The sequence below is a fragment of the Erythranthe guttata genome, chromosome 12 (genome assembly GCF_056151865.1).
Source record: "Erythranthe guttata isolate IM_541 chromosome 12, IM_541, whole genome shotgun sequence".
In the NCBI taxonomy this organism is placed as follows: Eukaryota; Viridiplantae; Streptophyta; class Magnoliopsida; order Lamiales; family Phrymaceae; genus Erythranthe; species Erythranthe guttata.
In genome coordinates this window covers 17,081,744-17,109,089 of record NC_142544.1, presented here as the reverse complement: position 1 = coordinate 17,109,089, position 27,346 = coordinate 17,081,744, and the positions used below count along the sequence as shown (strand labels likewise).

Genomic DNA, 27,346 nt, shown 5'->3' with positions numbered 1-27,346 from the left:
TTACTATTACATTACAAATGATTCCAAATATAATTGATATACATCTCTTGATTAGATTACAGATGAGTTGGAAGTACTAACTAAATTGAGTAAATATTGTTTAAAAAGATGAAATTGAAGCACATGCATCTCCAAAAAGTAGTCAAATTCATGGGATGCTACAAGCTAAAATGAATGAAAGATATAAATGATATATTTATTTACTACTATGTTTTTAATAATTGAACCATATTAATATACATGCTAATTTTGTACGAGGCACAACATATGACCTCAATCTACCATGTATATTCCAAAAAGTGGTGAGTTTGGTCAATCAATCATGTCTTTCATAAGAACCTATAACGAAATATATATGAACAATTCTTTTGTTTTTTTTTTTTTGAAAAAGAACAAATGATATTATATTAAGAACTTAAAACCATGGTACGATTACAAGGATTGGATGTACTACGAGAGTACACTGAGAAAATAAATATATGTGAACAATTTTTTTTTTTTTTTTTTTTTTTTTAACAAGAACAAACAATATTATATTAAGAACTTAAAATCATGGTACGATTACAAGGATTGGATGTAGTACGAGAATACAATGAGAAAAGTATATGAACAATTCTTTAGACAACCGGGTCGAAGAACTAATTGAGTCGACAGGTTCAACCCGGCCGTGTTTTTACTATTTCCTACTTGGTACTCCGTTCGTTCCATATTATATGTTGTTTCGGGTGGTTGCGCGTATATTAAATTATTCAATAAATATACATAAATTATACCAAAAATAACATAGTAAATACTAAAATATATTTGTCATTGTTTATTTTTTAATTAACTAATTTAGAATGCTAAGGGGCAAATTGACAATTAATGTTTTATAAAATTCTAAAATGACAAATAATTTGTGGGGCGAAAAAAACAAAAAAAAAACACATAACATTGAACATATGGAGTAATTAGTTACATATAATTTTAAAAACATTATTTGATAAAAATAAATAAAGCATGTACATTCATCATAAAAACATTAACATTAAACATGTACCTAAAGATTCTAATGTATTTCACTTAATCATAAAGGAAGTAAAATTAAAAAAATTCAACAAAATAACATATATTATATTTTAGAAAATGAAGAGAACTATTGAGAGATAATTTGAATATATGTATGTATATAAAAGTTCCCAACACCAAATACTTACTTGAATTGAAACTATTACTTACGTACCATAAATTATTAAATTTGCAAGTAATAATAAAAATAATATAAATCAGCAATTTGAACTATTCGACCATTCTCTACGTACGCCCAATTAATTTTGTTCTTCTTTCAATGTTTTTGCTTCCCTCACTTTACCACCACCAATGCCGATCTACGTTCTTCACCAAACCAAAAGCAGAAGATAATTTAGTAATTTTGCCCAATTTAATACAGAACCGGGTCATTTGTCCGGTTTTGGATGGCTCAGCAAGAGCGTTTCCGGGTCGGATACATGTGAACGGTTCGCAGCCTGTTCTACCAATTATGTAAGTTAGCTTCTTTTTGGTTTTTTGTGATTGTGAGATGAATGTTATATAGTTAGCCAGAGCCAGTATTTAAACTTAACGGTCCCATTTAAATTTGCAGTAGAACATAGTGACCAAAACAAAACAGAGTGCGCATAGCAAGAAAGAACTTCAGCTTCAAAGAAAGAGAGAAATGTAAGTAAGCATATGAAATATTTTCCTTAGATGTAATAATTCCTTTAACTATAATTCTTCCTTTTTTTACTATATGCAGTCAATGGCAATCCCGGTGAAGATCAAAGCGTACGTTGCTGTTATTTTTCTGCAAGCAAAGCTTGCATGAATGGATATAATAGCAAAAGTCGCGTTAAACAAAGACATGAGTAGTTATGTATTCACCACTTACACACAGTGGCCGCATGAGCAGTTATGTTTTAACCACTTACACGCAGTGGCCACGCTATAGTAAAGGATCCGTTTGCAATTTATTTCGAAAGTTATTTTATTAACATACTGTTTATTTTATTTTCTTTTAAATTTTATGACTGAATGAATCAATATTTTTTTTTCAGGAAAAAGAAAATTTCAAAGACGAGCATGAGAACAATTTTTTTTTTCAGGAAAAAGAAAATTTCAAATTCAAGCATGAGAACAATTTTTAAAAATTGATATCATGAGCCTTTTAGGGTACGTACGATTTTATTTATTTATTTATTTTGAATTACTAGGTCATTAAACTTATCATATTCTAACTATTTATTTATTTTGGTAGGCCGGTGGTGAGCCAAAACCTCTACTTTGTAGGGATGAGGTACACCACCGCCAGTTTCGTCGCCGCCCTGTCAAACGCGGTTCATGCTGTGGCGTTTGTGATGGCCTGGATTTTTAGGTAAAATCTTTAAATTTCTACTTGTTTTTTTTTTCTCTAACTTTTTCTGTATGTACAAGAAACATAATTGTGGTGCTTTCTCAGGCTGGAGATACTCAACTTGAGGTGCGTGCGGAGCCACGCGAAGATCATGGTCACCGCTATTACGATCGGAGGGGCGGTCATTATGGCGCTGGTCCATGGCCCCGTGCTCAGCTTCCCATGGACACACCGAGGAGGCGTGACACCCTCGCATAACCATGACGTTCAGCAGACCTTCAAGGGAGCCGCATTAATCATGGCAGAATGCTTTAGCTGGTTATCCTTCATGATTATGCACGTAGGTTCTGCATATTATACTTCAATTCTTTTTGCTTCTAAAATTAATTATTTTGATATCTAATGTTGCTGTTAATGTGTAGGCTGTCACGCTTAAATCGTATCCCGCAGAGTTATCTCTCACTGTCTGGATCTGCATCTTAGGAGCATTTGAAGGAGCAATATAGTTGCATTGGTCATGTACAAGACCAATGCAACAACTTGGGCAATTCTATGTCATTTATTTTGTTGATCTGTCTTAACAAGTCATATATGGAATGGACAAAGATGTTAACAAAGTCCAATTTCTAGTGAAACTGCTCATAAGTAGATATTCATGAATCACACCACCTTTTTGTATTATTGATGAATATATTTTCTCAAATTCTATAAATTTACGATGTCTTCTTTCTGCCTTCTCATATTCTGTGTTGGAACAATAAATACAGCTGAAAAACAAACTCAATGGTAAAATTAAACAACTACAGTGAGACTGTATTCAATGTAACTTGGCCGTTAATTACTTAATTCATAGGTACAATGCTAAAACTTGTGTAAATTATATATAGGCATGCAATGAACAAATCAAGAATTAATATGATATGATCGATGGTGAGCTAGATCGAGATTATCCCTCAAAACAAATTATTTTAATTAGTGGCATCAATTCACCAAATGGAAATGTTTGTCATCCATTGGAACTCTCCTCTAACAAATTAAAAAGTAGTATCCCTTTCTTTCATTTCAACATTTTATATAACTAGGAAGGTGCACGTGTTTCGCACGTGTTGCATTAATTTTACAAAATTAAATTATATTAGATTAAAAACTGAAATTTCCCTATATCACCAGGTACAAAATTATGAAAGAAATAACATTCTACCTAAATCATAGAATGACACCTTCAAATATGGATGCATCTTCTAACGCATGATTTGTATAGTCACATTCAATATATCTGTAGCCTCAAATTTCTTGAATAAGAAAACATTAAAAACAGATTATCCCTCAAAATAAATTATTTAATTAGTGACATCAATTCACCAAATGGAAATGTTTGTCATCCATTGGAACTCTCCTCAAACAAATTAAAAAGTAGTATCCATTTTCTTTCATTTCAACATTTTATTTAACTAGGAAGGTGCACGTGTTTCGCACGTGTTGCATTAATTTTACATAATTAAATTATATTAGATTAAAAAACTGGAATTTCTCTATATCACCAGGTACAAAATTATGAAAGAAATAACATTCTACCTAAATCATAGAATGACACCTTCAGATATTGATGCATCTTCTAACGCATGATTTGTATAGTCACATTCAATATTTTTGTAGCCTCAAATTTCTTGAATAAGAAAACATTAAAAACAAATTATCCCTCAAAACAAATTATTTAATTAGTGACATCAATTCACCAAATGGAAATGTTTATCATCTATTGGAACTCTACTCTAACAAATTAAAAAAAGTAGTATTCCTTTCTTTCATTTCAACATTTTATTTAATTGTTCACACTTTTCTCTAAGACGACATGACAAATTTAACATGTGATCATCCAATCATATCCCTCTCTCTCTCTCTCTAGAATCATGGTGCGGTGATAGTACTACAATCATTTTTTCCTGCATTTGGACGATATCGAACTAATAGATTTTTCATACAACAATTTGAGAGAAAAACATAAATAAGGCTGCAACACATTCAATTTACTATTACATTACGAATTATTCCAAATATAATTGATATACATCTCTTGATTAGATTACAGATGAGTTGGATGTACTAACTAAATTGAATAAATATTGTTTAAAAAGATGAAATTGAAGCACATGCATCTCCTGAAAATAGTCAAATTCATGGGATGCTACAAGCTAAAATGAATGAAAGATATAAATGATATATTTATTTACTATATGAACCTATAACAAAATATATATGAACAATTCTTTTGTTTTTTTTTTAACAAGAACAAACAATATTATATTAAGAACTTAAAACCATGGTACGATTACAAGGATTGGATGTAGTACGAGAATAAAATGAGAAAAGTATATGAACAATTCTTTAGACAACAGGGTCGAAGAACTAATTGAGTCGACAGGTTCAACCCGGCCGTGTTTTACTATTTCCTACTTGGTACTCCGTTCGTTCCATATTATATGTTGTTTCGGGTGGTTGCGCGTATATTAAATTACTCAATAAATATACATAAATTATACCAAAAATAACATAGTAAATACTAAAATATATTTGTCATAGTTTATTTTTTAATTAACTAATTTAGAATGCTAAGGGGCAAATTGACAATTAATGTTTTATTAAATTCTAAAATGACAAATAATTTGTTTGCCGAAAAAAACACAAAAAAAAAAAAAAACACATAGCATTGGACTTATAGAGTAATTAGTTACATATAATTTTAATAACATTATTTGATAAAAAAAAATCAAAGCATGTACATTCATCATACAAACATTAACATTAAACATGTACTTAAAGATTCTAATGTATTACACTTAATCATAAATGAAGTAAAATTAAAAAATTTCAACAAAATAACATATATTATATTTTAGAAAATGAAGAGAACTATTGAGAGATACTTAATTTGAATATATGTATGTATATAAAAGTTCCCAACAACAAATACTTACTTGAATTGAAACTATTACTTACATACCATAAATTATTAAATTTGCAAGTAATAATAAAAATAAGATAAATCAGCAATTTGATGTAAATTACTAACAAGCCCAAGAACCCAAACCTAATACTATTCGACCACTGTAGCGCCTCAGTCTCTCCCACCTCTCTCTGGTTCTCCATCTCTACGTACGCCAAATTAATTTTGTTCTTCTTTCAATGTTTTTGCTTCCCTCACTTTACCGCTATCACGATCGGAGGGGCGGTCATTATGGCGCTGGTCCATGGCCCCGTGCTCAGCTTCCCATGGACACACCGAGGAGGCGTGACACCCTCACATAACCATGACGTTCAGCAGACCTTCAAGGGAGCCGCATTTATCATGGCAGAATGCTTTAGCTGGTTATCCTTCATGATTCTGCACGTAAGTTCTGCATATTATACTTTCAGTTCTTTTTGTTTTTAAAATTAATCATTTTGATATCTAATGTTGTTGTTAATGTGTAGGATGTCACGCTTAAATCGTATCCCGCGGAGTTATCTCTCACTGTCTGGATCTGCATCTTAGGAGCATTTGAAGGAGCAATAGTTGCATTGGTCATGGACAAGACCAATGCAACAACCTGGGCAATTCTATGTCCTTTATTTTGTTGATCTGTCTTAACAAGTCATATATGGAATGGACAAAGATGTTGACAAAGTCCAATTTCTAGTGAAACTGCTCATAAGTAGATATTCATGAATCACACCACCTTTTTGTATTATTGATGAATATATTTTCTCAAATTCTATAAATTTACGATGTCTTCTTTCTGCCTTTTCAAGTTGTTTGAAGTTGTATTCTATGACATGTTTCTTGCTGTTAATTCACTTAATAAAGCTGATAAACCCTTATTATTAGCTGCTGCATTATGAATTATACCAAGAATTGACAAAACTATAAATTAAGAAAAGCTTGACTAATTTTATAATTATATAGTACCTCAACATGCTGGTTACATTTAAGAGTGAATAATTGCAGGGAGTGTTATGTTATGGAGTTACCTACTTTCTACAAGGGGTCGTGATGAAGCAAAGAGGGCCGGTTTTCGTGACCGCGTTCAGCCCTCTGAGTATGATCATAGTCGCGGTCGGTAGCTCTTTCATATTACCCTACTTATCTTTTTTTTTTTTTTTTTTTTGCCATACTTATCTTATATTATGCTAATTACAATAATTTAAAGTAAAATTGACATATTCATTCATGTATAGGATCATTGGTGCAGACGTGATCGTTGGGGGGCTTTATTTGTTTGTCTGGGGTAAGAAGAAAGATGGTGATAAATCCGGTCTATCGGCTGAAGATGAAGAGAAAAATGAACAAACTGAAAATGTTACTGGACAAATCAGCAGCAGTGTTTAACCAATCATATCAGGGCATGTAATAAATAAATCCACGTTTTATGAACTAACTAGCAGCAGCCTTTTTTCCTTTTTTTTTTTTTTTTATTTTCTTTGGAAAGTATGTATGAACAATGAATCCTTTTCCTTTTCGTTTCTGGAAGAATGTAATAAATGGGTCATTTGATTCCATGAAAATGGTTTGTAGTTAATGTATTTGCTACAATTAGGTATAATTCATAAATTAGCAATGGATACTTACGCACCAAAAGAGAATTGCTAATGTTGTATATATCATAATCCGGTTTAATTCATAAGTTAGTAACGGCTCAATATTATTTAGATACTAATCCATAATAATTGAGATTCATATTTAAATTTGTTTATGGAAGACATTTTTAAATGTATTTTTTTTAATTCATAGATTTAAGTTTTAAAACAGTTTTACACTTGTAAATAATTTCAAAACAGAATATTTTAGATTATGTAGTGGTGAAGCTAGGATTTCATCATCGGTGGGGGCGAACATGCATTAAAGATAGCGTAAACAAATTATAACAACAATGATTTTTCCAGTAGTGGCAAGTGTGAAATATTGATCCATGGTGGACTTAGGTTTGCAAGGGTTCGGGAAAGCGTCTCTGGAAAAAAATTATGTATTTATTTTTTGGGTTTTAGGTGCACTGAACTACACTGCATTCTCCACTGAAAGTGTGTGTGTGCATTGTTTGAAACTAATGTTTAAAGCATCAAATAATTTGTACAGTTTATGATCAATAATATATTTAAAAATTGGTTGTTAATAAACACTTTATGATTTATAAATTTAATTTGAAAGATTATAAACAAATATTTGATTAAAACTCTTTAATTGACAACATACTGGGCCATATATTGCTTGGACGAGTAGGTTGGAGGCAGTGGCAAGTGTGTCCAATTTGTTTTGCTATATATTTACATTAGTTAATATATTTACCCTATCTAATTTACTCTCTTCGTTCCTATATAATTGTTGTTTTTAGTTTGTGCACAAGGATTAAGGATCTCAATAAATGTTGCTTAATTTTAGAAAAATATATGTTCTTATACTAAAATGCCCTTGCCAATACTTAATGTGAGAGAGTGTTGAAGATAGTTAATAAGGGTAAAATTGATAATTACACAATTAATGCAGTATGGGGGCAACTATTTTGAATACTAATTTTTGCTTAGTTGAATACTACCTAGTTGAAAACCACAATTGAGTACATATTTTTAAGTTTTTTCTTACTTTAATACCAAAATAAAAATAAAAGTACAAAAATACCCTTTCATACAAAATACTAATTACATCAATTTTTCTTTGAAATTACCTATTTGAAAACCAAATAAAAAAAAAAGAAAAAAAAAATCAAACACAAAAAACCCCTTCCGTCCACCTCCCTCCGTCCACGCCGCCCGACGCCGCCGGACGCCGACGCCAAACACCGCCGAACGCCGCCCAACGTCGCCCGAAGCCGCCGCCGTCGTCGTCTTCGAATAGTAAGTTATAGTTGTTTCGATTTTTTTTTTCTTTAATATTTATTTAAGATTTGAATGTTTGATATGGGTAATTAGGATTTGGTTGTTTTAGGTTAGAATGATCGTTAATTAGTAATGGGTGCATCTGATTTCAGTCGATTTGAGCATTGATTTGAGATTCGTGGGTCGGTTCTTGGTTCACCATTTTCGACCTGTACATGTCGATTTTCGATGAATTTTCGACAGGTTGATGTCGAAAATTCATCCAAAATCGACATGTAGATGTCGAAAATGGTGAAAGGGTTGAGTTTGGATTTTGTAATTTTCGACAGTTAACCGTCGAAAATGGGTTGCATTTTCGACAGCAACCTGTCGAAAATTCAACCAATTTTCGACAGTTAACTGTCGAAAATTCAAACAAATTTCGACAGGTTGCTGTCGAATTTGAACTGTGATATTTTTTTATTTTTTTTTATTATTTTTTTTTTTTCCTATTTTTATTTGCTTGTGTTTATATTATGTATATTAATTTTTATTTGTGTGTTATTTTGCAGTGGAAGAACCACGTCAACCTCGTATACCTCCGACTGTCTCGAACCGTAAAAAGAGGAAGGAATTATCCGATAAAGGCAAGGGCATACCAGTCACGACCAAGAAAAAGACCACGACCAAGAAGAAGTCTGGAGAGGGTTCTTCGTCAACGAATCCGGTGCCGGCTCTACATTCGACTGTACAAGTTGGTGATTCGAGCAATGAACCGGTCCTAGGTCCCGAGATACCGGAATTGTACACAAAATTTGATAAGCACATTGCTTATCATATTGTGAACGGAGGGCCAGATCGTTCGGAGCGCGGCTCAGAATTTCGAATACGAAATCACACAACAACTTTGAAAGGTTGGGAGCCGGCGCCGTTTATTAAAGAGGTAGTACAAAGATGTGGTTTAATGTCAGTTGTACAGGCATCGTACAACACTGTGGACGGCCATCTACTTAGAGCCTTCGTAGAGAGATGGCAGCCAGCTACCAACACATTTCACTTACCTGTTGGAGAGATGACCATCACACTTGACGATGTGAGTACGTTGGTCGGTTTGCCAGTTGTTGGGCGTACCGTATCTTGCGAGCGTTTGGTCCGTGATTCCAAAACCATTCCCAGTACTTTGATGTTCGAGTTGCTAGGTGAGTACCCGGACGATGTAAACAAGAAGAAAGCGGTCAAGTTGGAATGGTTGAAGGCTAAATTTAGCAAAGTGACCATGAGAGATAGTGCGGAGAAGAGGACATACGCCATTCGGGCGTATTTGTTATTTTTGCTCGGGTGTACTATACTGTGCGACAAGACAGGCAACATGGTAAGCGTTGAGTACCTAAATCTTGTATCTGATTTGGATCGGATCGGCGAGTATGCTTGGGGCACTGCATGTCTTTGCCGGTTGTACGATGAGCTTTCCTCAGCCTCACAAAAATCAACGAACTCGATGGCTGGCTGGCTGACGCTCTTTCAGTCATGGATTTACGAGCACTTTCCTTATTTGGGGGGTGGCACATTGAAGACGGAATTCGAGGGGCCATTAGCGAGCCGATGGGAGCCTCAGTCAAAGACTACTTCAACGCCTGAACGAGCGTCGTACCTGCGATCTCGATTAGATGATTTGATCCCCGATCAGGTAACATACCACTTTAATAATTTGTTATTACTACTTAAGTAGGTTTTTACATCTAATTTTTTATTTATTTTAATAGGTTATATGGTCACCGTATACGGCTATTCGTGATCGTTTCCCGATGCCAGATTCTGCTTGGTTTAGTGGGATGATATGTTGCATGGACCACTTCGAGGCATATCATCCGGACAGAGTGTTGAGGCAGTTCAACCGGGTGCAAATCATTCCAGGTCGTGCATACATGTCAAAAGATATGTACAAAGCTCTAGTTAGCAAAGGTCGACCGGTCCAGAACTCAATTTTCGTTGCGTACGGCGAACGATTCTCTGATCGGTGGGAGGAGTATTGTCTGGACGAGGAGTCGAGGTCCGTTGAAATTGAACTCGGGGAGGCGGACACTTCGCCGGACTACATGAATTGGTTCCGACCCAGATGCATGTTACAACTGAGTAGGCATGGAGCCCATCCACCTCGACCCCAGGCGGATCGACCTCGACCCCATGAAGCTCGTCCAGAGGGTGGTACCGATAAGGAGGTCCAACTTTCACAAATTTTGGAGTTGGTAAAGGGTACACTTAGCGAGGTGCGGGGACTTGCGCCATCCGACGCTCATACGGTCATGTGGGGGACCCTAAATGATATTGTCAGATTGATCGAGCCGGATGCCCCACTTCCACCTCCTTCGAGGTCGTCGGATGCCCCACCACCACCTCCAGGTAGCTCGATAGGGCCACTTCCACCGCCATCGAGCTCGTCCGATGCCCCACAGGCGGTTGTGAAACGCGTGTTTAGTAGGAAGAAAAAAATACAGGATTAGTCTTGTATTTTTTTAGATGGATGTTGTTTGATGGATATTATTTGTTTTACTTGTTTTTTAATTTAGTTTTATATGGATTTTGGTTGTTTTAAATGAAAATATTTTTGATAATTCGAAATATATTTGGGATTAGTCTTGTATCAAATTATTTTTATCTTACATTGCAATATATTTGGGGTTAATTTCAAAAAAAAAAAAAAAAAAATTGCAATTTTTTCAAAAAAAATTAATTTGATACAGCTCAAATTCGACAGCTAGCTGTCGAATTACAGAGAGTAATTCGACAGCTTGCTGTGGAATTTGAGCTGTATCAAATTAATTTTTTTTGAAAAAATTGCAATTTTTTTTTTTTTCCAAAAACACTTAGAATATGTTTTTTATCTTACATTGCAATATATTTGGGGTTAATTTCAAAAAAAAAAAATTCAGATAGAGGGACTCAGATTGCAATCGATAGCATCTGTTGTGAGGATTCTTTGTGTGCACCAACGCTCAACCTTTATTGAATCACTCACGAACAATACAAGGAAAGCCCTTGGTGCACACAAAGAATCCTCACAACAGATGCTATCGATTGCAATCTGAGTCCCTCTATCTGAATGGGTCGGATTTGTGCACTCTAGGGCTAATAAATACAAGTTACAATGCAGTTTACACACTAAACTGCCAAGGGACACATGGCGGCACGCAGGCCAGCCACTTGGCTCACTAATACAACATAAAGGGACGGTTTTCTAAGCTAATTTTTTTTGAAAAAATTGCAATTTTTTTTTTCCAAAAACACTTAGAATATGTTTTTTATCTTACATTGCAATATATTTGGGGTTAATTTCAAAAAAAAAAAAAAAAATTGCAATTTTTTCAAAAAAAATTAATTTGATACAGCTCAAATTCGACAGCTAGCTGTCGAATTACAGAGAGTAATTCGACAGCTTGCTGTCGAATTTGAGCTGTATCAAATTAATTTTTTTTGAAAAAATTGCAATTTTGTTTTTTTCCAAAAACACTTAGAATATGTTTTTTATCTTACATTGCAATATATTTGGGGTTAATTTCACAAAAAAAAAAATAGCAATTTTTTCAGAAAAACAAAAAAAAACATTGTTTTTTCAAATAAAAACCCAACACTTAATAACATTGAATGTAGCACCAGTAACTTTACATATTTATGTTGGGAGAACTATCACCATTGTCTGATATAGTAATAATCTCGAAACTCTCTCGCGTGGCAACATTTTGACCTATTAATTCTCGAAATGCTGTAATCCGACCATCCATTTCTGCAGGCTTCCAACCATCAGCTTTAGGATCATGACATCGGTACCAATAATCGGCGATAGGAGGTATTGGACAATTCTTGTTCAAGACAACATGCACGAAGTGACAGTTGTCGACGAATGCCATACCGTGCTCTTGCCTCTCGCTGAAAAGCTTTGGATCGCTCGATAGGGGAAGGAACGTGAGACACTGATACTTGGATAAGTAGACAAGCACAATATTGTATGTTGAAGCAATTACATGACCCATATTTGGAAAAGACATCCAATGATCACGAGTTGCAGGAACATCCCAGTTACTCACAATAGCTTGCATGCTTCTAACGGCTTCTTCGCCACGGTGCATGGTCGTGTAAGTGGAAAAATTAGAAGTCAACTCCCGTAGCATGTCATCTCGCACTCGACCCCATTCATCTTCTCCAAATCCCATCATAGAGGCAACTGCCCGAAATCCACAGTGTCCATCTGAACCGACATTGATGATTTCTCGAACGTGCATACGAAATCGTGGATGGATCGTGTCAATGTACTTATTCTTGCCGATCAAACCTGGTGGCAATCCCACATCTGCATCTTCAAATAATGGTTTGACCGACTCTTGTGTCGGTATAGTGCTTTTTCCTGACTCTTGAGTTGGTATAGTGTTGAAAGAATCATTCGAATGCCCTCGTAATCTCATCAGTACAGGTATCAGCTGCAGTATATTACACTTCATTACTCAGCACAATTATAAAATACAACTTCAATGAAATGAGACGATAGTAGCGACATTTACCTTTGGAGAACAACTAGCTTGCTTCGATTTTTTTTTCTTTGGCTCCACATACTCAAAATGTGATTTGTCCCGAGTGCTTGATTTGTCTTTCCTATTTTTTGCCGGTCGACCTTTGCTAACAACTTTTTCACTAGGCTCCGTAAGGTTAGTCTTCTCTGGGTGGGTAAAATGTCTCAAATGGTTGCGCAATCGAGTTTTTGCATCGAGATCGGCACATTCAAAGAGCTTCTGGTATTCCGATAATTCTTCGTCGATGGTTGGTAGGATGACTTGGCCTGTGGTCGCGACGGGCTCCATACTCATGTGTTTCCAATACGAGCCTATTAACTCAAGTGGGATAGGACATTTGTTCACAACAACATACTCATGAAGTTCATGGCGACATGGTAGACTGTGGGTTGTTCGGATGGCGCAACTACAACCCATATCGCTCGGTTGCAATAGTTTCGCATTGTCCACCTCAACTTTGAGTAGTTGTAGAGCGTATTTTGAGATACTTCCACGAAGCTCATTGTATATCAACGTTTTGAAAGTGTGCTCGTAAGTATTTTTACTTACTTCAAAGGAAGCCTTGATGTTATTGTGTTGTTCGACAATTTGATTGTGGACTTTCGTATACAAATCCACAAATGTGCCAGTTGAATTACGCACATCCCTTTTCATTCGTCCGTGTGCCCCCTCCACCCTATTAGAAGTGTACGTTCCAAAATGAGTATACTTATTTCCACACCGATACAAGTCTCTCCTTGTACGGATCCAACCATGAATTAGCTACATACTCTATAGCCGGGAGATAACCAATAAATGTTCTTTTCAAATCCTCCCAATCCTCATTGAACTCCTCTATGGTATTTCTTTCAATAAGAGCCGAAAAACTCGACTGAAATTGCTTCCATTTGGTGATGTCCTTTGGGAACAATTTCTTACAATTGGCCACTATATTCTTGTTCACATGCCACCGACACAGCAAGTGATGACTCGATGGATACACATTGGCCACTGCTTTCATTAAACCCAAATCTCGATCTGTTACAATGCAATTAGGCCGAGGACAACTGGTCATGGCCTCCTTCAAACAACGCAACGCCCATTCAAAATTTTCCGTCTTTTCGTGGTCCAAGTAAGCAAAGGCAATTGAGAACGTCTTGTTGGTACAAGTAAAACCCACAATCTCAAGAAATGGGAGTCCGTAACGATTGGTCTTGTACGTGCAATCGATGACGAATACGTACGGATACGACTGTGCCAACTTAATGCATTTCGGGTGGATCCAAAACAAGTCGGTAATCGCATTCAACTCGTTCGATCTATGGTACGAGAGGTATTCATCTTCTTTCAACTTGACAAACAATGATTGCAATTGAGATCTCCCATCCAATTCACTGAAATTTAACTTAGAGATAGTATTGTAAACTGTCTTCATACCAGTTACATTAGACGGGTCCTTTTGCTTCAACGCTCTTAGAATTGCCCTTGGTTTCACCATTGCTTTCTTCATAGTGTGAACAAAGGAAACATCCTCCTTTGATAATCTTCCGGCATAAGAGTGTCCGTGCAAGTTTTCGAATAAGTTGTGGTTGTGAATACCACAACTAACATCCAATTTCCACTCAGCCTTTTCATCATCCTTGTGTTCCCTTGTCCCCTTCAATTTAAACGGACAATTGCATTTCTTTGAACCGGTGCTCCTTTTTCCCGGTCTTTGATCATCTTCACCTGGTACCTTCTTGCCAACATAATGGCCCCCACGCTCACAACGAACAATCACATACGGTGTCCTACGTCCTCTATCCCCGTCACTCGAACCCCCAATCATTAACACCATTCCAATTCTTTTACATACTTCACGAACCCATGCCATTAAAGCTTCTTTTGTTGGGAATTTTTCTGACGTGGTAAATGAATGGGTGCAATCGATCTACACAAAAGTGTCGAAAATATAAGACAACTAAATTTGCAACATATACAAATTTTGACACCTAAATGTCGAAAATGACCCATATTTTCGACACTTAAGTGTCGAAAATATAGGTCACTTTCGACACCTAAGTGTCGAATTATGATGCAATTTTCGACACTTAAGTGTCGAAAATATGGGTAATTTTCGACACTTAAGTGTCGAAAATTGCATCATAATTCGACACTTAGGCGTCGAAATCGAAGGGTGTTTTCGACACATACATGTCGAAAATAAGGGTATTTTCGACCTGTATGTGTCGAAAATACATGGCGAGTTGTAAAAAAAAAAAAAATTCAAAATCGATGTTTTAGCTCAAAAAATACATAAATACATACCTGAATGGGTTCTCCTTGCTCGTAAACTACCATTCTATTGTCATTTGAGGCCATTTTGCAAGTTGTGTAAGGTTTTGATTTCTTTTGTTTTGGGGTTTTTTAGGAGGGTTTTTGGGGAGGGAGAAGAAGGAGGTGGAGGAGGTGAGGGGTTTGGGAGTGAGGAGGGAAATGTTTTTTTAGGTTTTTGATTATTTGGTTTTTAAGAAAGAAAAATAGTATTTGTAATATTTTTTGGTTTTAATTTTCATTAAGGGTATTAAAGTAATTTACAATTAATTATTTAATTTCTATTTTTTTGGTATTCAACTAAGCAAATTTTAGTATTCAAAATAGTTGTCCCCATGCAGTATTAGAAATGTAAAGTGACAGATAATATGAAACAAAAATCATTTAAAAAAGAGACAGTTATTATGGAACTGAAGGAGTACATGATTTAGCTTACTGGATGTTTAATTTTTATTGCAGCCCATAAAAACAGTTCATACAAAAAATAAATTAAAATAGGATTGGAATTAAAAAAAAAAAAAACATTATTAAAATCCGCGGACTCAAAAACCCCGAATCGCCGCCGGCCATTTACCCGCACCCCCTAAACTTTATTAACCACCGTTCACATTGGCGCCAAACCAAAAAACAATAGCCTCCATTTTTCACCGCGCGCCAAAATCAAATTATTTCAGACAACCCAACACTCGCATTTCCCGCCATTAATCCTCCCTCAAATAAAAACTCTAATCCACCCAAAATTCCACCATCTCCAATTCCTCCCCTCAGATCCTCCATTCCTAAAAACCCAGAAAAAGAAACGAAAAAAGGGTGAATTTTTTTTTTCAAATTCTCGAAAATGGATATGTCAGAGATAGCAAAAAGACTGGGTCTCTCCGATTCCAAATATCTCGTCCGTAAAGCCGCCGAGCTCCGCCGCCTCGCCGACATTCAATTCGATTCCTCCATTATCGGCGTTGTAGGTTTTCATCAATCAAACCAATTTATTCAAATTCATCATCATTTTTTCTTAAATCTGTTTATTTTTCTTCAGGGCGAAACATGTAAGGCCGTGATCTGCCTAGAAATCGCCGCTTCCAGGTAATTGATAACCCTAATTTAATTTTCTGGTTCTTCAATTTAGGAAATTTGATTTTCGATTAATTAAAAAAACAAAATTGAACAATAGCAAGTTTCAATTTCATTAGGATGGATATTATATTCGATCGACAAACCGCGATTAAGTTGAGCGGGCTTTCCGAGAAGGCGTACAATAGATCCTTTAATTCAATGCAGAACAGCATCGGTGTTAAGTAAGCATTCATTGTTGTCTTGTTCTTCAATGCTGTTTATATACATGCTATATTAATAATATTGGATTATTTATTTTTTATTTTATTTCTTTGGATATAAATAGATTAATTTCCTTTTTTCGGGTAGGAACAAGCTTGATATAAGAGAATTGGCTATACAATTTGGATGCGTTCGACTAATCCCTTTTGTTCACAAGGGGATCTCCTTGTAAGTATTGTCTTTCGTGCTCGATTCTTGGACCGTTTCGTACTTGTTTGATAAAAAAATGAGCTGAATTCAAGAATTGATCACTTTTATTAGCCATCGATTCTTGGTTTTGTTTTTAGTCGGCTCGTAATTAAAGTTAATGCGGACAATGTTTTTTTCAGGTTTAAAGATCGGTTTCTTGCTTCGTTGCCTATCTCTCGTAGGGCTAGTACTGATTTCGCTCGACCGGTTTTTACTGCAGCAGCGTTTTACCTTTGCGCCAAAAAACATAAGGTGCGAGCAAGCTTCTTCGATACGATGCTTATCGCTCCTTTACATTCATTTGCGAATTCATTTTTACTGAATAGTTTAATTTGAATCTTGCAGCTCAAGGCGGACAAAATTAAGTTAATTGAACTCGCTGGCACATCAGAATCGGAATTTGCTAACGTGAGCATCCTCTATTATAGATACGCATCGGTCGCTTGTATGGTTGGAAAATAAATTAGGCATCTATTTGTAACAGTTGGTATTAATTTCAGGTAACTACTTCAATGATGGACCTATGCTTTGATGTATTCGGTATAGCAAAGGAAAAAAAGGATTCTAAAAAAATTCAAGGAAACCGAGGTAACGTATTTACGAAGCCTTAAAAATAAAATTTATTAAAATAATAGAAACATTTTCGATGAATTTATTGTTTGTTCAATGCAGAGCTTTTAGATGCATTACCCGAAAAGAGGAGGCTCGTGGATGGAGGCTATTCTTCTAGTGATGGGGAGGAAGAGGTAATTAATAATTGATAATCGAAATTAATGTATTAATTTTTGCCAAGATAAATTCATTAGTCTAAAGCAAATATTTTCGATAATATTTTCAGGGTTCGGCGTACAAGAAACGCAAGAAAATGGAGAAACACGATCTTGACGAGTGGAAAGCTGCTGTTCTAAAGTCGAATAAACTAAGCAAAACTACTGGCAAGCAAACGAAACTCAAACAAGGGACACTCGATTTTCTGAAGAAGGTTCCTTAACTACAGCAGAGGTTGTCTCCAATTTTTGTCACCTGCAAAGGCATTTGATTTATTCATAAAAACGTTTCGAGGAGGAAACTGCGCTCGAATTCTGTCGGATTATCGAAAGACAGTTGACAGTAAATAACATTTTTGTTTGTTAGTTTCGAATTTTTTCGTGGTCTAAAGAAATGTAATCACATCAGTAGTAAAATAAATTTAAATAATCCTTGCTAAATGACACATTTTCTTTTATATATTGGATTACACATAATTAAAAAATATTATATGTACTATGAATAAATTAAATAAATATTTAAGATAGTAAATTCTTTTATATATTGGATTACAAATAATTTACTTGTTAAAATTTTAAATTAATATTTAGATATTATAAGTTTGTGTATGTTGGATGAAATTATGTAACACATCAAACATGTACATTAAAAAATTAAGATATATTTGTAAGATCAAATTTTGTACCATTAACCCTAAATGTAAAAGGCAAGTTAGATGACATTTGGTGTTGCAAGTAAATAAATAAAACATTAGCATATATGTTAAAAAAATATCAGTGTAGAATAAATTTTTTTTTGGGTAAATTACAACCACCCCTGAGGTATGGTCAATTTACGAAAAAATCCATATTGTTTTGATAATTACATCTATCTCTCAACCATGATTTTTTCTTACACCTCCATACATATGGTGTCAAATTCAACATAATCATCTAGATTTCGTGGAATGTCCTCTAATTTGTACTCGTTTTGTGTAAAAATACAGTTTCTGATGCACCACAATGTGATATATACTACAAGCCAAAAAACACATATTATGATCATCTTGCTTTAAAATGTGGAGTTCGAATGTGATAAAACGGATACAAAAGTGATAATATTACATATAATCTCGAAGATTCCACTAAATTTGAAACCGCAAGAGTAGACGTGTAAGAAGATTTATAATTGAGGGGTGGTTGTAATTACCCAAACAGGAGGGAGTTTTCGTAAATTGACGATCCATCAGGGGTGGTTGTAATTCACCTAAAAATTAATAAAAATATTTGAATCCAACATTTGAAAATTTATGCATGTTAAATATTTATTTAATATATTTATCCACGGTGCAAAAATAATTTTTTTAGTAAATGTCATTTCGTATGAACTATTAAAATGTATATTGATTTTGATGATAAAATTACAATTTTTGGTTACTACTAACAATGTTAGTAATAAAATAGGTTGACCGTTAAGTCGAGAGGGTTAGTGTAATTTTTAAAAGTAAGAGGGTTAAATGTTACCTAGCGTATAATACAAGGGGCAAATTGTATTTTACCTTAAAAAAAACTTTAATTAATAATTTCTTAATTGGGTAAATTACAAATACCCCCTAAGATATGGTCAAATTATAAAAACACCCCTCTTGTTTGGATAATTACAACCACCCCCTCAACTCCTCAAATTTAGTGGAATCTTCGAGATTATATGGAATATTATCACTTTTGTACCCATTTTATCCCATTCGAACTCTACATTATGAAGCAAGATGATCATAATATGTGTTTTTAAGCTTGTATATATCAGTTTGTGGTGCATGGGAAACTGTATTTTTACACAAAACGAGTACAAACTAGAACACATTCCACGGAATCTAAATGATTATGTTGAATTTGGCACCATAAGGGTGGAGGTGTAAGAAAAAATCATAGTTGAGTGGGTAGATGTAATTATCCAAACAAGAGGGGGATTTTTGTAATTTGACCATACCTCAGGGGGTGTTTGTAATTTACCCTTTCTTAATTTAATACGCATTTTTATTACTACTTTTAAAAGCTGGAAGCGACAGGCCTACTATTGTCAATGCTAAATTATCGGTTTCCACGTGGCACCTAAAAAACATATAATTATATTTTTTCCACCATAATTAATTAATTAATCATAATTATCGACTTCGTGTTCTTCACTTTTCTTTTGAACGAAAACAATAATACACACATCTCCAATTCTCCATCAACCCAGATCCAATTTCCTTCTCTTCGCTAGGGTTTGCTGTTTAATTCCACGAACACAGACCCTAGCTTGCCGCCGTTCTTCGATTCGCAACCCAAATTTTTTTTTTTTTTTTAAATTTCTTCCGGCCGAAGATAAATTAGGCATGGAATTAACGAACGGCGGGTTGCAAATCTCGGACGAATTGCTGGGTACCTTCGCTCCGATAGTATTGTACTGGTTTTATTCCGGGATCTACGTGATGCTAGGATCGATGGAGAATTACAGATTGCATTCGAAGAAGGATGAAGATGAGAAGAATTTGGTGCCTAAGAGAGATGTCGTGGTTGGCGTTCTCCTTCAGCAAGTTGTTCAAGCTCTTGTTGCCACCATTCTGTTTGCGGTTAGTGCATTTCGTTTTCCCCCTTTTGTTATTTGATTTGATTGATTGTAAAAGGAATTATGATTTTCGTGCATTTAATGTGTCGATGTCTGTATGAAACTATGGAATTTAATGTTATAATGGCAAATATACAAATATAAAATTGAAGTGTATTGAATTCCGATAGAGGTGGTGATGGTGGTTAGAGAACAATCGTCTTTTGAGTGGAGAAGAAGGGGGAGATTAACTGTGGTTTTCTTACTATCTATGAACAATGATCCTAGAATCATAATTGCGATCGTCGATCGAATAATACTGTTTTTCCTTTTTCAAATTTGTTCTTAATTAATAGTCAATCTTCCGTTTGTTTTGCGAAATTGAGTATTGGATCACAGAGATTTATCTATCTTTAGCATGGATGCCGAATCTCAGATTTATATAGTTTCTTATAAAGAACATGTGCGATTCATACATACTCGAATGTGGTAATAGTGATGAAAAATTACCGTGAACACTTTGAATTATTTAGTCATTAGAAGCTTAAATGGTGAGCATTAGCCGAGTCGGATGATTAACTACACCCTGATTCTAGGCTGATGATGCAATTTTAAAAAGAAAATTAAAAAAATCAGTAGATGCCAGTCTTGCGTACAAAGTTTCGTGACCTTCTACTTAGATAATTGAATTGATTTGCTAGTATTTAAAGGATTCCACATAAATTTCTTATAGTATGGATGGACTTTTCCTCGACAATCGAGATATTTATGTGATTCAAAGTGATTTGATTAGTTATTGAAGAAAAGGATCCGAATCTTGATCCTGTATATAATGATTAGCATTGGAAGAGAAGTATCTGAAATATGATTGCAATTACATCTAGCTACCGATCAATTTTGCCTTCATTTATTTGGGATCTGTTCATCGTGATACTTCCATATCAAACAGTACCATAATAATTTCCGATTATGCTCCACAATCATAATTTCTGACGCAAACAAACGAACTATATTTTCTCATGCAGGTCACTAAAAACGACACCGAATCTGAATCCAAACAAGCCCAACACCACACACCCCTCGTAACTCTTGTCAGACAATTCCTAGTTGCAATGATGGTATTGGACACGTGGCAGTACTTCATGCATCGATACATGCACCACAACAAGTTCCTGTACAGGCACATACACTCCCAGCACCACAGGCTGGTTGTACCTTACGCATTCGGAGCGTTGTACAATCACCCGATCGAGGGCGTGCTGCTCGATACAGTTGGCGGTGCTCTGTCATTCCTGGTTTCCGGAATGTCCCCTCGAGCTTCCATTTTCTTCTTCTCGTTCGCAACCCTAAAAACTGTGGACGACCACTGTGGGCTGTGGCTGCCATGCAACCTTTTCCAGCTCTTCTTTAGGAACAACTCGGCGTACCATGATATTCATCATCAGTTATATGGCAATAAGTACAATTTTTCGCAGCCGTTTTTTGTGATGTGGGATAGAATTCTTGGTACTTACATGCCTTATAGAATCGAGAAGAGAATTGAAGGGGGTCTCGAGGCTCGGCCTGATAAAGATTCCAAGGTAAATTAATCGGGTTTTTTTAATTTACTAAATTCAGCTCTCGAGTGGGGATTTATGAGTTGTATATACGTAGATTTTTGTTTTGGGTGTTGTATTGTGGATAGAAGTGTTTGATGAGGGAGAAATGAAAGCGGAAGCTTTTTATTTCGTGGAGGCTTTTGGTGCCCCATTTTTTTGGTTTTGTGATCTGTCGATAGTATTTGTCTGTATTTTTAGCTGTGTTGAGGCATTTTGACTGCATATGGATATTTCAATTGAGTTCCGTTGGTCACTTATTGAAATCCAATTTGTTCGATCAAATCCAAATCGTGCAATCAAGATTCGATTTTTTTTGAAAGAAATGTGACGTTAACATAGCGTGGTTGCCTTGTCTGAGTTGGTATATGGTGTTTTCTGCCATTAAATGTTGCTTCTTTTTGCCTTAATAGAAATATATTTATTTTAAAGTCAAAATATCTCAATCTCATTTGGTATATGGTGTTTTCTTGCATTTAAAACATTTATTATTGCGGCCTATTAATTAAATTGTAACAAATTTTGGATCTTGTTAATATTATTATAATCCCATTGGTCTCTATCTGCAATTAAAAACTCAAATTTGATCAGATTTCTAATCAAGCCTCTGAAATCTGTATTTAATTTCTTTACATTTATAATTAGTTAGATAAGAGGAGGTCTCATTCCTCAAGGCCATCCTGGCTGTGGCTGTCCGGTGGGCCCGCGCGCCATTAATACGATGATCGTTATGTCTCTCTCTCTCTCTACTCTGTGGTGTTCGTTCAAACATAATATCTCGAGTTTTCGCAATCAGTATTCGATTAGTGCTACTTAAAACGGAAAGGTCTCTCGTCGTGACCACATGAACTAGTAATAGTAGGCAAGAAGATTGAGATTGTTAACATGCATTTGTTGCTTCTTATTTGCTATCAATATGACTTACTCTCACATAATAAACTCATGAAACAAAACAAATGTACGTACATGTAATTACTTACACCTCCGTGCAGCATTCAGTTGTGTCTTAATAGTTACACACAAAGATAAATAACTGATCTTATGACTCCAACAACTTGGTAATAAAAAATTTAAAAAAAAAAACAGAAAACATGTGAAACATAAAAAATAACATACATATAGTTTTTGTTTTTTTGTTTTTTTTTTCTTTACTAAGTGTACAGGAGATGTGCTGCAGCGGTTCCAGGCCGTGATAGAACGCGCGCATCGAACGACTGTCGTCCGATGCGCGAATCAAAACCCGCGGCCACCTTAATCTCCTCATGGAATCTCGTCAGCGGCTGTATTAAAGATTCCCCCACAAGATGCCTTCTTGAGTTTGAAATATTCCCTAACTGCTCGTTCGATCTATTGTTATTATTATTATTATGAGCATCTCCAACGACTCCAACAGCTTTATCACTCTTGCAACCCGAAAGAATACTCGGCCGAACTACTTTAGGCACTACTTCCTTCGACCCCGTTTTGGAATTGGAGTATTTTAATTCTTCGGAATCGGATATAGCGGAGAAATCTGCAGCGCTGGCAGTGACAACACTCCACTCGATGCTGGCCTCGCTCGGCGCGTAACAGTTTGTTGGAGTTACGCACGAAAGCCCGTCCGATGCTTGCCTCGATAGATAAGAGCTGTTTCCTTTCGATAGGCTCTCGATTTCGAACAAATCCGAACTCGCATCGCTGTCGCTGTCGTTGTCCGTTCTTGAAATTTGTGGGATTTTGGTTTCTTGATCTGCATCCCAGTTCATCATTGTTAGCTTCTCCTCCAAGCTTAAGCAACTATTATTATTATTATTTTTCTTTTTCTTGCCATTATCTTGTGGCTTTCCATTCTTGGAGTTGAAAACAGGGAAGCTGAAGTGGCCCTCGGAGCTAACTCTGAGCTCCGATTCTTCGAATCTCACGCAGGTATACTCCGACAGCGATTTTCGAACAAGATGGTCTCTGGTTTTGTGATTTTCTTGTCTTGATTTTCCGTTTTCGATTACTACGGAATTTTTGTCGGTGCAGGAACAGTTGCAGCCAATGGTGGCAAGAAAGCCCTTCTTGTAATTTGCTGGTTTTTTAAGGTGGTGCTGCTTTTTTGAGTTGGTTTGTAGTAACAATGTGCTCCGGCTATTCGAGCTCGATTCCGAACGGAGACTAAGAGTCCCGTTTGATTTGGTGCCCTTCTCTTTACCCGCGAATATTTCGACGGGTTCGTCTTTTTTCGATAAAATTTTCGCACCGACTGCTTTCGGAGTAGCGTGGTTCGTCAGCCCTTCGTTGAAGTACTTCTCTGCATCGAAGACGTCGATTTCTCTGTCGTCGGATTTTTTCTTTCCGACGAAGTTGTGATCCTGCGTGGCGCCGCCGCCGCCCAATTTGAGGACGAACGTTTCTTCGGCTCCGTCCAAGAAGGAAGAAAACGAAGGGTCGCGGGTGTTTTTCGTGATTATTTCGGATGTTTTGGATGATGAAGTTCTTGTTATTATTATAGGGGTTGACATTTTTTTTTCCTTTTTTTTTGGGGGATGGAATTAAAAGGATCTAGTGATGGATCATGCAAGAAAAGGTGAAGCAAGAAAGATTGAGAATAGTGTTTCTTGATATGAAAGAATATTGTTGAAACTGACTTGCAGAAATATTAGTTTGCCTGATTTAAAGACAGAGGGAGAAGAAATTGAATTTTAGATTGGAATTTATGAGAGCAATCACCATTTCTTACATGCATATATAATAACTAGCCTTAGGACCAATGTGCAAAATGACAATTTTTTTTTTTTTTTGCCTTAGTTATATCTAAATAATGACTTTATTTTATTTTATTTATTTTTATTGAATTTTGGCATTCATTATTCTTCAATTTTAACACTTGTAGCACGAAAACTTCAATTTCTTAGCGTTTTGGATACGTTTTATGTTTGACACTCGAGGACACATGTCGGACACCTTATGGGTCATTTTACAATTTCTAAAAAGTTAGGGACATATTTGAAAATCTATTTTTTGTTGCTTCCCTTATTATTTACATAATTTCATGATCAATTGCAAATTGATAAGGTAAAATATATTTTGATATATGTTTATATAACATGTTTATAAATGCACCCCTATATTTTTAATATTTACACGTTTTCCTCAAACTTTTCGTATCTCCATTTTCGGGACATGCTGTGCGTTTTCCCATTTTTCCTTATCGTCATTTCTGTGTCTGTGCTACATAGATTTTGACCGCAGAAAACACTGTTGTCATCCATTTTTAAACTTTTATAATCTAGGTTTGATGTTGATGGGATTTGGACCTAACAATTTATTCACCTTATTTTAATTGCAATTTTCTTTTCTTTTTTTTCCTTCTGCATTTAGAGGCATCAAATTATTGATTTCAAGAGAGAGAGAGAGAGAGATATTTCACTTGTGTGGACAGACAAAAACTCAGCACCACAAAAATGGCAGTACCACCACATAGTGAAATAGGTGCATGTGAGATATACTTGACTAGTTTATCCATTTTCGGACAAGGAAATAAAAACCAGCTACAGTATTTCTTTTTCTTGCTACAGTTACATTTTCAATGGCCACAAATTTTTCCTTGTAATAATAATTATTTCAAAAATTAATCATTTCAACATGATTTAGCACAGTGGCCAACTCATAGGTATCTCTGTAGAACCTATTTTTGTTCCTTTTTAGGTGGTGGATTAGACTTTTCCCTTAGTTTCACACTGTTTATGCCTAATTTAATTACCCTCAAATGATTTTTGTATCAAATCTATTTTTCCTTGAAGTAACTCTCACTAAATAGTTCTTGATTTTTTTTTATTTTTTTTTAAATTAAATAAATCCAAATTTTGTATGATTGATAATAGGGTATTAGCACATAGTGTCGGTGTGTGAGCAATTACTTGTAAATTATTTTAATGTTACCCTTCGAAAAAATTGCATCATGTCGTAATTGTTGTATAATTATATATCCTATCATAACACATGAGAGGTTGTAACATTCTCGTGTAACTTGTTTGCAATTTTCGAATGTTTTTTTTTTTAAACGAGGGAGTGCGCGAATGTACATGGTCTGAAGCTATGATTGGACATGTTCGAGATTCTTGTGAATTATATAACACAGTAGATTACAAGCTGATTGTATTTGACTATAATTCAACTACATGAGCAAATGAAGACGGACTTCATTACATGTGACAACTCAAAGAACATAGTCGTGAGATTTCCTCCGGCCGGCAATAATCAGAGCTTAAACAATAATGATCCAGTAGATTACGAGTGATGATAACTACACTGACTTATTTTCGCTAAAGTGGTTTGAAAAAAAACATGTTAAGTCTACTGACTTGCGTAGATATAATTTATTCGAGCGCGCTCCCTTGCTCATTTGCATTCTCTATAAACTCTCCTTAAATTATTATTTATATTTCGCTGTATTACATTTATTTTACAATAACAAAATTTTCAAAAATTATTACAACAATTATTGCAGCAGAGAAATATAGAGTTGTTTTGTCAATGATAATGCATGTTGTCCCACGGTAACTTGGCTTATTCCAAAATTTCAATGGCGAACTGCAACCACTAATAAATAAAGTCTCTTCTTCAGCACATTAATTAATTAAATTATATATATATATATATATATATATATATATATATATATATAAATACATATATATATTCAGTCAATTAAAGACTGTGTCATATTTTTAACCTGTTTTGTGACAAAATAATGGTGTGGGGAGAGTTGTATAATCTCATACCAATTGTCGGAAAATTTATCAGCACAGAAATTTATTTGTGAACAAACAAATCTTAATTTCACCATTACAAGTGTCCGGTTGTTGAACACATAATTTTTTTTTTTGGGCTACAATTTAATGTTCATATTTTTTTTTTCCTTGGGCTGTTTGGTAATTTGGTCGTTTTTTCATGAGTTGGCTATCACGTTATCGTTATCATATCGTATAGTAATGTAGATTTTACATACGAATATGTGTAACCCGTGTAGTAAATTTGTCTAATTATACGTTTATATTACGTACTTTATATATATGTTATCTGAAATATTAAATGTCACTATCAATTTTACTAATAGCGTTTTTGACTTTAAACATCGTTTTGACCATTTTCTAATCAGATTTTGGCAAAATGCAAAATGTGGAAGTTGTAGACCTTTGAAATATCTTTTTAATTCAACTTGAATCAGCTGAATCGGATATCGGGTAACAAAATTACGCATGAAGGCAATATTGTTGGCAATATTCAACTATTCATAGTCAATGCATGTATTTCTCACCCCAAACATCCACTATTGACAATTCAAATCCGATTAGAAAGTTAGTAAAAATCGTTGAAGTCGAAACATTATATTTAAAATTGAAACAACATTCATCACATCGCGTCATTTAAATATATGTGTGTATTTCCTATGAATCGTACGTGTGGCTATAATGTAACCAAAACCAATTATTAACAATAAATCAATAATGATACTATAACTATATAAATAATCAAACCTTAAAAAAAAAAAAAAAAAAAATTAAATAACATGGCATGATCCTCATAATTCAATAACAACAAAAACAATACGTCAATAGTTTGGTTCCTACATTACAAAGAATTTGTCAACAAATACTTACAATCACCTTAAAATCCATAATACACACCACATGAGCAAATATAGTTTGTGCTTCAACACACAAACAACTCTAGTGTGGAATTGTTTTCTTTTGTTTGTACTTTGGGGTGACAATGTTTGACATCAATGAAAAAAAACACACAAACACCCGTGTGCTGTCTCTTTCTCTATAACGATAAATCTCGAGAAGAAAAAAAAATCATTGCGGAAAAAATACGCG

At 34.9% G+C, this 27,346-nt stretch overlaps 6 protein-coding genes across 6 annotated transcripts; 3 read left to right on the top strand and 3 right to left on the bottom strand.

The window, feature by feature from the left end:
- The first annotated feature begins 1,889 nt into the window (after positions 1-1,889).
- On the top strand, positions 1,890-6,781 carry LOC105967415 (WAT1-related protein At2g37460). Its single transcript, XM_088827360.1, is given in 7 exon segments — positions 1,890-1,965; positions 2,151-2,187; positions 2,273-2,389; positions 2,474-2,708; positions 5,840-5,989; positions 6,354-6,486; positions 6,565-6,781. Coding segments are annotated over 7 exon segments (918 nt in total). The 3' UTR covers positions 6,735-6,781.
- Positions 6,782-11,853: 5,072 nt separating this feature from the next.
- On the bottom strand, positions 11,854-13,410 carry LOC148766632 (uncharacterized). The gene is made up of 2 exons (XM_088827358.1): positions 12,748-13,410; positions 11,854-12,666 (listed from the first exon to the last, which is right to left on the bottom strand). The coding sequence occupies exons 1-2, from the start codon at positions 13,408-13,410 to the stop codon at positions 11,854-11,856; spliced, it is 1,476 nt and encodes a 491-aa protein (XP_088683484.1).
- A 55-nt stretch (positions 13,411-13,465) lies between these two features.
- LOC148766631 (protein FAR1-RELATED SEQUENCE 5-like) lies at positions 13,466-15,363 on the bottom strand. The gene is made up of 2 exons (XM_088827357.1): positions 15,043-15,363; positions 13,466-14,665 (listed from the first exon to the last, which is right to left on the bottom strand). The coding sequence occupies exons 1-2, from the start codon at positions 15,094-15,096 to the stop codon at positions 13,466-13,468; spliced, it is 1,254 nt and encodes a 417-aa protein (XP_088683483.1). The 5' UTR covers positions 15,097-15,363.
- Positions 15,364-15,821: 458 nt separating this feature from the next.
- ORC6 (origin recognition complex protein 6) lies at positions 15,822-17,776 on the top strand. The gene is made up of 9 exons (XM_012992078.2): positions 15,822-16,006; positions 16,082-16,128; positions 16,236-16,340; positions 16,468-16,548; positions 16,710-16,821; positions 16,915-16,977; positions 17,070-17,157; positions 17,242-17,315; positions 17,408-17,776. Exons 1-9 carry the CDS (start codon positions 15,887-15,889, stop codon positions 17,558-17,560), a joined length of 843 nt encoding a protein of 280 aa, XP_012847532.2. The 5' UTR covers positions 15,822-15,886; the 3' UTR covers positions 17,561-17,776.
- A 1,692-nt stretch (positions 17,777-19,468) lies between these two features.
- Positions 19,469-21,785, top strand: LOC105967689 (sphinganine C4-monooxygenase 1). The gene is made up of 2 exons (XM_012992308.2): positions 19,469-19,930; positions 20,931-21,785. The coding sequence occupies exons 1-2, from the start codon at positions 19,694-19,696 to the stop codon at positions 21,492-21,494; spliced, it is 801 nt and encodes a 266-aa protein (XP_012847762.1). The 5' UTR covers positions 19,469-19,693; the 3' UTR covers positions 21,495-21,785.
- Positions 21,786-22,371: 586 nt separating this feature from the next.
- LOC105967716 (protein PHYTOCHROME KINASE SUBSTRATE 2) lies at positions 22,372-24,277 on the bottom strand. Its single transcript, XM_012992334.2, has one exon. It carries the CDS (start codon positions 23,984-23,986, stop codon positions 22,652-22,654), a length of 1,335 nt encoding a protein of 444 aa, XP_012847788.2. The 5' UTR covers positions 23,987-24,277; the 3' UTR covers positions 22,372-22,651.
- Between the last annotated feature and the right edge of the window lie 3,069 nt (positions 24,278-27,346).

Coding starts and splice junctions, on each gene's coding strand:
- LOC148766632 (XM_088827358.1), bottom strand. CDS start 13,410: ATGAAAAGGGATGTGCGTAATTCAACTGGCACATTTGTGGATTTGTAT. Junction 12,667..12,747: donor AAGCTAGTTGTTCTCCAAAG/GTAAATGTCGCT, acceptor AATATACTGCAG/CTGATACCTGTACTGATGAG.
- LOC148766631 (XM_088827357.1), bottom strand. CDS start 15,096: ATGGCCTCAAATGACAATAGAATGGTAGTTTACGAGCAAGGAGAACCC. Junction 14,666..15,042: donor AGCAAGGAGAACCCATTCAG/GTATGTATTTAT, acceptor ACTTTTGTGTAG/ATCGATTGCACCCATTCATT.
- ORC6 (XM_012992078.2), top strand. CDS start 15,887: ATGGATATGTCAGAGATAGCAAAAAGACTGGGTCTCTCCGATTCCAAA. Junction 16,129..16,235: donor CTAGAAATCGCCGCTTCCAG/GTAATTGATAAC, acceptor CAATTTCATTAG/GATGGATATTATATTCGATC. Junction 16,978..17,069: donor CAGAATCGGAATTTGCTAAC/GTGAGCATCCTC, acceptor TATTAATTTCAG/GTAACTACTTCAATGATGGA.
- LOC105967689 (XM_012992308.2), top strand. CDS start 19,694: ATGGAATTAACGAACGGCGGGTTGCAAATCTCGGACGAATTGCTGGGT. Junction 19,931..20,930: donor TTGCCACCATTCTGTTTGCG/GTTAGTGCATTT, acceptor TTTCTCATGCAG/GTCACTAAAAACGACACCGA.
- LOC105967716 (XM_012992334.2), bottom strand. CDS start 23,986: ATGTCAACCCCTATAATAATAACAAGAACTTCATCATCCAAAACATCC.